Source organism: Lineus longissimus, chromosome 6 (genome assembly GCF_910592395.1).
Source record: "Lineus longissimus chromosome 6, tnLinLong1.2, whole genome shotgun sequence".
Lineage (NCBI taxonomy): Eukaryota > Metazoa > Nemertea > Pilidiophora > Heteronemertea > Lineidae > Lineus > Lineus longissimus.
The window spans coordinates 17,439,573-17,451,593 of record NC_088313.1 but is presented as its reverse complement, the minus strand read 5'-3'; the positions used below and the strand labels follow the sequence as shown (position 1 = coordinate 17,451,593).

At 42.2% G+C, this 12,021-nt stretch overlaps 2 protein-coding genes across 2 annotated transcripts; one reads left to right on the top strand and one right to left on the bottom strand.

Annotated features, from left to right (window-relative positions):
- Nucleotides 1-2,123: 2,123 nt before the first annotated feature.
- LOC135489557 (MAM and LDL-receptor class A domain-containing protein 2-like) lies at nt 2,124-10,479 on the top strand. The gene is made up of 12 exons (XM_064774955.1): nt 2,124-2,316; nt 2,692-2,804; nt 3,321-3,454; nt 3,827-3,993; nt 4,691-4,810; nt 5,301-5,401; nt 6,686-6,821; nt 7,976-8,160; nt 8,446-8,761; nt 8,975-9,216; nt 9,626-9,713; nt 10,011-10,479. Exons 1-12 carry the CDS (start codon nt 2,130-2,132, stop codon nt 10,028-10,030), a joined length of 1,809 nt encoding a protein of 602 aa, XP_064631025.1. The 5' UTR covers nt 2,124-2,129; the 3' UTR covers nt 10,031-10,479.
- Nucleotides 10,480-10,514: 35 nt separating this feature from the next.
- On the bottom strand, nt 10,515-11,974 carry LOC135489908 (uncharacterized). Its single transcript, XM_064775536.1, has 3 exons — nt 11,772-11,974; nt 11,283-11,501; nt 10,515-10,907 (listed from the first exon to the last, which is right to left on the bottom strand). Exons 1-3 carry the CDS (start codon nt 11,958-11,960, stop codon nt 10,794-10,796), a joined length of 522 nt encoding a protein of 173 aa, XP_064631606.1. The 5' UTR covers nt 11,961-11,974; the 3' UTR covers nt 10,515-10,793.
- Between the last annotated feature and the right edge of the window lie 47 nt (nt 11,975-12,021).

Sequence of the window (12,021 nt, the reverse complement as noted above, 5' to 3'; positions counted from 1 at the left end):
AAAACTGAGAATGGTTGATATTCAAATTCTGCGGCCCATAATCTCAGTATACCGTTCTTCCCGATGATATAGAGGTGCTAATTTATCTGTTTATTTCGCTATTCACTTTCAGGTACATGCTTTCCAATTACATGCAATTTATAAACATATTTTTGGACTAATAAATGTACGAACTTAATTGACAATGTAGATGTCCTGTTTAAGATACTATTATTATTATTATTATCCTCATCATTATTCTTGTTTACAATCAATTTAGCCGAGCAAAATTACCATCAGGTTATCAGAGGTATAATGGACATTTATGAATCTATATCCTGCGTGACCTTCCGACCAAAGACCGCATCCGACCAATATTGGACAAAAATCGGCGGTTACACTGGCTGTTCTTCGCGTGTAGGAAGAATAGCTTTAAAGTATCAACCACAGACAGTATCAGTTGGCGATACGTGCATGGAGGTTAGTAGACTATTATTTTAGAGTTAGTGTCAAACCGCGTGATAACTCCCAAGAATGAAAGACGTCAAACCATCCACTCTTTTAGCACATTTCCTTTTTGGACTTATGGTTGACGTAGTCGGCGGTAGCCCTACTAGAGAGTATCTTTCATTATCATTGATTAAGGCCGACGTCAGCTCGCCGCGAGCTGCTAAAGCTTTCCGTAAATCCGCCGAAATGCCAACCAACAACGCGAACGCCTGTCCCAATTTTCGACATCGTGATCAGGAAGGAGCTCGAACAATGGGAAAGGCTTTCGCGTTGGCGTTTCGGAGGCTTTTCAAAAACTCACTAATGTGTCTATGGTTCGCCAGTTGTTATATTTCTCTCTGTCACCCATGCATCACCGTGCATGCATCTACTCACTAATCGCTCTCAACGTACAATTTAGCTAAAATTCGGTGATGAGGCCGAGAACGTCAACCACAATACCTTTTTAAAGGTGTTGTGGATGACCTTAAAAGATGGTTGGACTTCGGTTATACAGTAATCGTTATGCTGGAATACTGAAAAGCTTGGCTGACATTGAGACATCGTTCATAGGATTTTACTTGAGGTATTGACATTTCTAGCTATGCCCAATCGTCACCGAGGAAGTCCTCGGACAGCTTAGACAACTGGATGAGAATACCAAGTAATACGTATCGCCTCAGTTCGACTTTTGTGTTTGCTGAGGCGGAGTCTTTCAATAAATAAATAAATTTATATTGAAAGACTCTAGTCAAGGGGGGTGTATTTCGTACCTAAACGGTGCATTCTAACCTCGGTCAGTGAAAGTAAAACCAAGGCAAAATCCATAGCTGTATTGTCTTTCGTTTGCATGCTCTCCAGAAGATTGGACGCTGAGATCCGCTCGGAAGCTGGGATTAATGATACCCGGTTCGATAATTGGTCAGTCAGTAGGTCTAAATCAATTAATCAATCAATCAATCAATTAATCAATTAATCGAGCCAACAATCAAACTTTTCTCTTCATTCCTTTCAGAACTATATCCTCCTTCACGAGTTTGGGCACCTGCTGGGGCTCATTCACGAGCAGTCGCGTAGTGACAGAGACGAGTACGTGACAGTTCATTATGAAAATATAAGGACTGATAGAACATTTATTTTTGACAAGCAGTCCTCCTTAAACGTGGTACCTTTCAATCTGGAGTCAATTATGCTTGCCGCGCCAAGAGTAAGTACACTAATAGGAATCTATATTATATCATAATCGCTAAACATCGAGGCAGATCGTATAAACATGAAGTAAAATATGTAGAATGTTGTCTGCCCACTTTTATCAAGTATCATGGTGGGGCCATTAAAAAGTGTGGAAGAAATGTAGCAGTCTTTCAGGTTTCACAAATCTCCCTAATCAAGAAATAAGCAAGCTTCCTAATTTGTCCTATGCCAGACGACGTGTCAACACGTAAAGGGTCACAGACAGCGCAAGCTGGCATTTCATGATTTGATTATATAAAGAGTGTAACGTATGGCAATGTCGATAAATACATTGCTTCGATATTTAACTCGGGTATCAGCTGGTGGTTAGGCTGGTCAGGCACAATTTAAATATTTGTACATTACAGGACTGGTCAGCAAATGGCAGAACCACCATAACGGCAAATGACCCGGCGCTAAATGTTATAATGGGGAACCGATTTCTGAGCTACTACGACAAGATGAACGTCAACTTCATGTACAAATGCAATGACAGCTGTAACGATACGTCGTCCTGTCAAAATGGTGGTTACCAGAACAAAGCGTGTGGATGCACTTGCCCCGATGGTCTGGGAGGTGACACGTGCAACACGCAAGATCCGACTTGGACAAAGAGTACGTATGCATCCCTATGTATTTTCAATCAGTTGAGATGACTTCTTTTTTTATGTAGAAAGTCCTTTCTCTGCATTGGCATTGCACACTGTCGTGTGCACTCCTCCATCTTAAATTACGCTGACAGGACGTAACCAGTTTTCTTTATTGTTGTATGCTTGTGCACCCTTAACATAAATTAATAGATATAACTATTTTACAGTAAAATTGTACATCCCTGGTAGTTGCTATTGAACCGACTGTGAAAGTTGTTTAATCTTTGGAAATAGTCATTCTTAATCATTCCAGTGGTTAACATTTACTACTAGTCGGTTAGTTTCACTGCTATTTTTACTAATTTCGGAGATGGTGCATGTTCATTTTCTTTATCTTCAGACTGTGGTGGAATATTCTCCTTGGGCGAGCACGACAGCCTGACTGTCGAGACACCGGGGTTTGGCGGGAATTACACTTACAGTGCAGGTGACAGATGCGCTTGGGTGTTCAAGGTAAGTCCATACATTGCATTAGGAAAACACCCTGCTTATTTCACCAGGGCAATACTTGGCTTTCCTAGACCTGGTGTCCTATGAACGTTATACAGATGAGTGTAACCTTTAGTTCGGTTTGATTACGTACATATTGATGGCCTTCTAAATTTACTCCGGCCTCTTCGTGAGTACTCGATTATAGACATAAAATTATGCTAGTAGGTCAAGTGATTTGCTCCGCATTTCAGACTGATTTAAAAGACTTGGCCCTGAAGCGCTTCGTGAGCGAGCGCTTTTGCGATCCACGTTTGTTGCCATGAAAACATAATGAGTGATGACGATTAAACCGTTTGTGGTGGCGATTTTGGTTTAAAACGCCCTGATAGGTTGCAGTTAGAACCCAATTTATTACCACTGACATAGCGTGGTTTATAAACCACTTGTGCACTGACAAACGACAGCCAACGCCCAGTAGTACTTTGAAATAGTCCCGATTACGACGGCTAATTATGACTATTTGTTCTACATTTCAAGTCTAAATTGATCCACTATGTTGTTGAATTCAAACTACTCAGCATCAATAATCAACTCAGAGACGAAGCTCGAACTAAACATTGCGCAGATACACTGGAATTAAGAACAAATCTGTTTGGACAAACGGGGAAATTGTAAGTTACAGTTTTTAATACATGTAGATTTGTACTGTACTCATTCCGTTGGATCGCCCACACTCGACTAAAAATCGGAATAGTAAAAATGAAAACTCGATCTTGTTATAATTTAAAGGCTTGTCAGAGATTTCCTTGACACCCCTTGTTTTTGCAGATGCGACACTCTAAAAAAACAGGTAGTTAATGACTGAGTTAGCAGGAAGAGTGTAGAAGAAGTAAAAGAGATGATAATTTTTTGAAGCTATATATGATCCGGCTTACATGTACTTGAAAAAGTATAATCAAATTCAGCATAATCATATTTTGCATAATCGTTTTAGTTGCTATACCCGTAACATGAAATTGCTGCACGAATCATTTGTATTGTAGCATTTGCGGTTCATCTCCTGATGTTAGAAATGTAAGCGACCCGTTGTTGACAGTGCAGTCCAGGGTCGAAGGGGAAGACCGCTTTGTTAGTGTGCTGTTTAAGAGCCAAGAAGACTCGAAGCCTACCACCGGATTTAAAGCAATCGTCTCACTGAGAGAAATCACAGGTAAGAGTGAATGGAGGGTTCAAAGCCAAGAGAATTTGGTTAATTGACCAGGCTAATACCGCTGCAGGATGAAGCCATTACCCATAATTCTCCACACGTGATCTGTCACAGCAAAACCAGGCACCATGAGAATCTAAAGAGAACATGATGATTATACAGACAATGCTTGCTTTCTTCCGGCGATAAACTTGATGCTATCAGAATTATAGTACTTTATTTTTACTGTGTCATCATCACCACATTATCCACCGAGATTCCGCTAATCCAGTTTGACCCGCCCTTATACGCGAAGAACCACGGGCGTACCGGAAGATCCAAAATCGCCATCCCAACTGACATACGTCAAGAAAAAAAAGCCTATCCAACTGACAACACAGATCGAAGGTACACTGTATCCTTGAATGAGTGTTGTCAGCTGGGCTGACGTTTAAATCGATTGATTGGTTGTTCGAACTGCTAATGTTCGAACTGCTAATGAATGACTGATTCTGCGCCTGGCTGTGCATGGTGGTTCTGGTTACCGAACATGCTTATTGAGCAGTGAGCATGTCGGTTTGGTCCTGTCGGTCTATGTATAACTTCAGGTTTTAAGAAAAGAGCCGGGGAGGGAACAGATAGTGTGGATGGGGTGATTTTTATCATCACAATTGCAGTTTTCTCAATGAAAAAGTAATTATACTTGACAATGTACTTTCAGCTTGCATCCTTTTGAAAACACGTTGTCCTGGTAGTTCATATTGTGTAGATGGTGGCTCCCAAACGGATAGTAAATGTGTCTGCAATAGTGGATTCTCTGGAGTAAACTGTGATACTGTGGGTAAGTATCTGACAGATATTTGTCCGTCTCTTCGTTTTGTCGCTAATGCACATGCAATGTACGCGCGACGTTTTACATTACATAGCCCCTCGTTCCTTCAAATTATACCTGAAAAATCTAACATCTCGACATGTCATTAACTTGCTCGTCGCAGAAACTCATTGGGTCTATTTTCGCCTAACACACGCCGTTTTGAAGCTAGATATGTTTATTCTTTTTTACATATATAATCAGCCGGCAACAAGTATCATTGACCTTCGATGCTCGTATAGAAAGTACTGATGTACATTGTCATTCACATTGTGCCGTTAAATTGGATAGACAATTCGATATCCGAATGATATGACATTCTTCTGGCTGGGTACTACCATAAAGGAATAAACATAAAGGTCCCACTTAGAATTACGCAGTAATTCCTTTATGGTACTACTATTAATCCACCGGTTTCAGATCGGTGAAACTAATCGAGCATTTGACTTGTAAATTGCAGCCACGGCAACTATTTCGGAAGATTTTGAGAATTCTGCTTACTCAGGAGTGTATTTTTTCGATGTCGACCGCCAGTACGGAGACACATGGTTTCTTTTGAGTGTAAGTATCGCCATGGTTCGCCTAAAATTATTATGAATCATTTCATGCTAAGTTAAGCGATTTAAAATAACTTGTTTAAAAGGGCTTGTAATGTTTGTTATTCTAAAAGGCCTTAGTCACAGTATAGCATTGTTTCCAATACAAAATACATTACGCCTCGTTTTGATCGGAGCGGTCTTGGTAGCGTAACCAATGACCGCCTGGGTAGGTATAAAATTCTGAATTTTAGCAGACGAATTATTTTCACCAAGAAGCAACGACTCAGCCCCACAAAACAATGTCAAGAACACGAGATTTTGAAGTATTCCCCGATATATTGGGATTTGTGAAGTAGGGAGGATACCCGAGGACTCTTTCGAGGTCGTCAGTCAGGATTCAGAAGAGGTCAAAGACGAGGAAATGGTAGAAATCGAGCTAGCAGACTGGGAATTCCCTTGCTGCGTGACGTCATCTTCACAAGCAACAATATGGCGGAGTTCCGGACACCAGGCTGGATCATTCTTTGACGAAAACGGAACATATATACCTTTCAAATCGTATTTAATTTGTTTAATTTTGAAACCTTTTAGAATAGAAATTAATCCCTCGCTGTCGGTCATTGGTTGTATAATCAAGACCGCTCGGGTAGACCTCAAATTACGTCCAAAACCCTCGGCGAAGCGCCTTGGGTTTTGGACTGCATTTTCGGTCTACCCGAGCGGTCTTGATTATACAACCAATGACCGCCAGCTCGGTATTAATTCCTTAAACCAATGTTGTACATTCTCTGCACTCGAGCAGAGTCTCGTGCAGTCGCTTGGCAACGACGACGTCATGTGACTGCCAATACAGGCCGCATTTTTGGCTCCGTTATTCACGATATCAGATTATCCTCTGATCTGCATGGAGAATTGTTTTCGCGGTGCCGAAATAGATTAAATTCTAGATCAGATCAATGACGCAAGACAAGCTGCCTTGAAGTTTCGCTACAGCGACGTCCATTGGCTGAGAACTTAGCCACTGGTCTCACAACTTGTCGCTCTCCCGGTCTTCTGTCCTATACTCTTTTTACACACGCCCATTGAAATTCGTGTCGTCAGTAGGTCGAGTGAGACTTGGCAACCATGATCATCATTGACGACGCTTGGAAAATGACAACTTGTGTCAGCCCACAGAATGATTATGTAACATTGATGACGACTTTTTCAAATTGATAAACCTACTCTTTCATAAAAAACAAATTATTGTAGATTGATAAACAAAGCAGAATTATTGTGTAGAAATTCCAATGATTGTGTCCTTCAGGGTGAAACCCAATCCTTCGACACTGGCCCTGTTGGCGACCATACCACGGGTCACGGAACCTACGCGTACTTTGAGGCATCCGCTCCTGCGGTCCCAGGTCAGTTGGTGTCATTGACCTCAACGATCATCTTCGATAGTAAGTGAAATTTTATTTTCAACCAGTACAGATTTTAAATGAAATTCTGCCGGGCGTTCCTCATAAGAGAGATATCACACTTTTTAGGTTTCCACTTCTGGCCCTCTGGTGGCCAAGTGAAGAATCAGTTCGGACCGAAATTCATTGTCAGAGGTCACGTGACCTGGGGTCCGTGTACAAAGTTTCATGTTCACAGCTCTAGTGGTTAAGAAACGAGCCACTGTTTTTTGAAACTGGATACAGACGACGACGACGACGGACTCAGCGGTGTGGTATAGATTCCCCTACGGTGAGCCAAAAAATGCACCTCGCAGTTTGCTGAAATGTTTATGACAGGTACGTGAGGGACATGATTACTATGTCCTGCGGGTTTTGACCTTGACTCACTTTACAAGATCACGGAGGTCATCATCCTATCATTCACTGTTTGGTCACTGGGGGCGTAATGCGAAGAAATAAAAAGTGTGGTTACTCGTAGATTTCTGCCCGACCAAATATCTTGCATAGCCCGGCGTGTACCTTCTGGATTTAAATGCTGAAAGAGACACCCAATTGGCTTGAATTTTCTGTCACGTGATGATGGAGTGAGATGGGAGAGGGATACGCTATCGATTTTGGGCCATATCTAAAATCCAAGACGGCTGCCGATTTTGATCAGGTATTGCATGGTCGCTGGATTTCGCATTCTGGTATGCCGTGTAACTGCAGAACGATGGGCTTGAATACAATGGCACAAGGAGGTACTCTGTTAATTTTCTGCCCAGTCTCAATCCCAAAATGGCCGCCTGGCGCCATTGCAGTGGTCCATGTAACTATCATTGTCGATGTTTCTGGTCGCTTCAGCGGACGTCTATTGCGGATTTGCCTCATGAGACGGATCTTGTGTGAATTAAATCACAGAAAGTCAAATTATGAACAATTAATATTCCATTCAGATGGCCATAATTTCAGTTGCCTCGCCAACCCGCACATCTATTGTACCGAACAAACTGTAGATTAGAGGTTCACCAATCAGGCTATGTATATGCTTTTTCTGACCTCATACAACATAGTAAGTTGCGCGTAATTGAACGAGTTTTGTCCACAGCATTAAGCAAAAATATATGCAGGTATTATTTTTAATCTAAGAATTATTTCAATTTTTTTTCCTTCAGATTCTACTCGTAGGTGTCTTTCGTTTGCTTATTCCATGAATGGCGCCAATATGGGTTCCCTGGCTGTCAAGCTCGTGATTGACGGTGTGGAGGAAGTGAAACCGCTATTCCATGCAAAAGGGAACAAAGGCCTTGAGTGGAGGACGGCAAACCTTACAATTCCTAAAAGAACCGACAACTACAAGGTGTTGAAAACGTTTTTAACCTCGGCAAAATATTTAACGAGGTCAACCGATTGAAGCGGAAAGCAATTGCAATCTGAAATTCAATTGAAGCCGAAAAGCCTTATTCGATAACATCTCCGTTTGGCTGCTTAACAATTTAATGGCGTCTAAAAGAGAAATCCACCATGCCAATATTACTTAGAAATGTGCCTCCCTGTTTATTAATGTCTTTTAGTTGTGTCATCAATGATCATTGAAAAAAATTGTACCTTAAAAATAGTTGTTTATGTTGGGGTTTCCTTTTAGGTTCGATTTGTGGCAGAAAGGGGAGATGCCTTCAAGAGTGACATTGCCATCGATGATGTTATGATAATTAGCTGCCCTGAACCCACAACCACTTCTGAACCCACGACTACCACACCTGAACCTACGACTACCACGCCTGAACCAACGACCACCATGCCTGAATCCACAACTACCACGCCTGAACCTACGACTACCACGCCTGAACCAACGACTACCACGCCTGAACCCACAACTACCACGCCTAAACCAACGACTACCACGCCTGAACCTACGACTACCACGCCTAAACCAACGACTACCACTGCATCTAAGAATGGTAAGGGTTTGACCAGATGAGAGTCCAATTTCTTTCTCTTCCCCAGAAATCGAGCCAACAATTGTCATCCTCTCGGGGCCTACCAGCCACACATGGAGTAAATTTTTCAAGTCTGTCCAAGTTATATCCTTACTCTCACGAGGGAATGTAAATTGTCGTGCATGACACGGCTGCAGAAGCCACAAAAATGTATTCACTTTCTTCTCAATATAGAAACGAACCTCTGTGAATGTCCTAAACCGAAACATCGTCGAATGCTTACTCTTGCCATCAACGCCAAGAATACCAAATGTCTCGAGTTTGACTATCGCATCAAAGTAGAAGGCCGGAAGCTGCAGGTCGCCTTAAAGACTGGGGTCACCTTTGGGCCATGGAACTGGTTGGCCGTTGGAGATCCTAGTACCAAAACCTGGCAACACGTGGCAGTGCCACTAACCAAGATCGACAAGTACCAGGTAAGGTCACTGAAAGAACAGACAGCTACTTAATTCATTCATCGGCCAAGCGGCTAGACATTAAACATTACATTTGGTAATCACTCAACGGACTTATTCGGCATCAGGATTTTGCTATCATAATGCCGGTATCAAATTACATATTAACACTCTAACAATGATCGTAAATTGCCGCCCATACACTAGCTCCTCGTATTGGTTCAAGTTCACCCGAAGATCTAGTGACAACCAATGGTAAGAAGACTAAAACTCTTTTAAATCTCCGCCCCCATTAAAGAGTTTCACGGCCTTATTTCATGCCAATGTCACGGATCTTGATATGGTGCCCACAAACATTTGCCCTGTGCGTGTTCCGCGGCGTGAAATGTTGATGTAGTTCGTGGTCTCAATAGAGAATGCTCCTTTTCAGATTGTTTTTGATGGCGTTAAACATGCTGACCGTAAAGGCCCCGTAGCAATAAGAGATGTTGTAGTGCATGATGGACCCTGTGTCAAAGGTAAGTACTGTACTTAAAAGGCCTAAGTCCATTTATGAATGCCTAGCGATAGTGGTGCGACACCGTCGAAATTTGAGGCGTTAACATAATCATACAATGCAGATCTTGCTGGACTGCTGAACTATATTGAGAGCTGGGTCTCGTATTTCTTTTTGAAAGTTTTCTAGTCCTTCATCCACTCATGCGTTGAGCCTAGTTCGGTGTTAGAAGGATGGTCGTCTGGGTTTTAAGCTACCCCGTATACACGTAGGCGTCTCTTGCATTGTCTGTAAAGTTTCGTTTTATTTTCTATTTCAGATGTAGATCAACGAACTTAAACTTTCTATCTCCATATGTACGACAGTTAAATGCATCCCGCATTTAAAATTACATTAAACGGTATATACTATAGAAACGAACGTGTACACCAAAATAAAACGATGTAAGTCATATTCATTGCTAACTATTCTGTATTCTATTTCCAAGAGCACAATCGAATTTTGATTTCAACCCACTGGACTCATCGTTGCCTTGGCATGGGTAAATCAGGGGCTCTGACCTTGCCAGATAACCCCAGACACCCCCGATCCCAGAAGAGCGTAGACGATGTGGAGATTTCAAATAAGTTTGGTTATCGTGAGGGTGAATTAATAATGTCATTCATGTTAGCAATTAAAAAGATGTTACCCGCAAGGCATTGCGAGTTCATTGAACAACCGATGTGCAGCTAGCAGCCATTTTCATAACCTTGGCTCGGCTTATGGGCGTCGCGACAGGAACTGACAGTCCATTGTACTATGAACGTGGTAACTTTGAAATTACGGCTAGTTCGTCCACACCATCTCGTTTTTGACTACCGCCCGGTAGATGTATACAAAAAGTGTGCATTATCAGACGAGTGCTTTAAGTCAATGGGTGATATGAATAAAGGCTAGCAAATGCTTTTTTCTAAAACTCCACGTACAATTACACTAGGTCGTTCTGTACAAAATTGAAGTAATTGCTAGTCTTTATTCATATCACCCATTGTCTTATAGATTGTGCATTCTCGTGAATCGTGTTCAAGTTTTTCGATCGCCATCAATCCCGGCCAGCACCAGATCAAAATCCTGATCCTGATCCTGATCCTCCGTCACAGCTGCCTGATCGAATGTAGAGGTCATCTACAGACACGGAAGCAGAACTATCATTTTGCACCTCCGCAACGATAAGTACCTGTGAAAAATAAGCGTATTTTCTCACAATTAAAATTAGGACGACGTAAAACAATTCACTACTCGCGAAAAAGGATTTGTGAGGCTGCGTATCCCTATCCAGTAGAAACTATGGCACACGTCTACAAGTTCACAAGGGAACAATCTGTGGATACATCCTTAGCATTCCTTATGGTCTGCTCTGTAGCACTAAAGCCTTCCTTAATCCTCATAACATTCATCTTGGCCTCTGTGGCTGGTGAGGTCGCGGACGGTCTTTCATTTTAAGGAGCTGAGTAGTTGTAGCTTGGGCAGATAAAATAGGTTTTCATTGCTCTTCAATCGAACAGCCCATACAATTTAAGGTATAGCCCAACTGTCCCTTTTCTTTACCTACCCTGAAGGTCGCTCCTTTCGTCTTGAATGAAAGCTGTTCTTTACCCCAAGCCTTGGTGAGTGGAATGGACACATGGTAATCGGTATCGCTTGAACTGAAGGATTGGATGATGAGATGGGCACTGCATGACCCAGCTCCATGGAAATATCCTCCAATGCATATCTCGCGACTGTCAAACTTCAGCCATGGACCCACAAGGGTACCTCTGTCGTATGAATTCTAGAAGGTAAAAAAAAGGAAAAGTTCGTGTACGTACATGTAGCTTGATAGATTAAAAGAGCTCAAGCTAAGGCAGGATTTGAGGCTTGTGATTTTCATCACGGGCCATATATATCGTGCGGGAAGTTCATCCTCGACAGCGGAATCAAAGTGTGTTTCATTCGACTAGGATCCTGATATGGCTGTTGCAATTAAGGAGTCGAAGTTCGGCTATTTTCAGCTAATCGCTGGATTTGTAAGAGGGGATGAGTTGGTGTCTAAATGTCTTACCCGAACTTGGGGTCGGAATATGAGATAATATCCATATCCAGATGTGTGGTCATAGCATGGACTGGTTGATCCGAGGCATTGGTCAGCACGCACGAAGTCTGTCGTGTCCTCACGAGAGTTGCTCATGAAACAATCCGCAAGATCTTCTTCGAAATCGCACATGACATCATTACCTGAAAGCAGAGTCATCCGTTAGTGTTTTAAAATTTGGCACATCGCAGGTGCCTGTCACCTTCAATCAATATCAAAG

Bases quoted from the DNA above. Each gene is read 5' to 3' on its own strand.
- LOC135489557 (XM_064774955.1), top strand. From the start codon at position 2,130: ATGGGGAACCGATTTCTGAGCTACTACGACAAGATGAACGTCAACTTC. The intron at 8,762-8,974 runs GTAAGGGTTTGA...TTCTCAATATAG, and splicing joins TACCACTGCATCTAAGAATG to AAACGAACCTCTGTGAATGT. The intron at 9,714-10,010 runs GTAAGTACTGTA...TTTCTATTTCAG, and splicing joins TGATGGACCCTGTGTCAAAG to ATGTAGATCAACGAACTTAA.
- LOC135489908 (XM_064775536.1), bottom strand. From the start codon at position 11,960: ATGACTCTGCTTTCAGGTAATGATGTCATGTGCGATTTCGAAGAAGAT. The intron at 11,502-11,771 runs GTAAGACATTTA...TTTACCTTCTAG, and splicing joins TATTCCGACCCCAAGTTCGG to AATTCATACGACAGAGGTAC. The intron at 10,908-11,282 runs GTAGGTAAAGAA...TATTTTTCACAG, and splicing joins CGAAAGGAGCGACCTTCAGG to GTACTTATCGTTGCGGAGGT.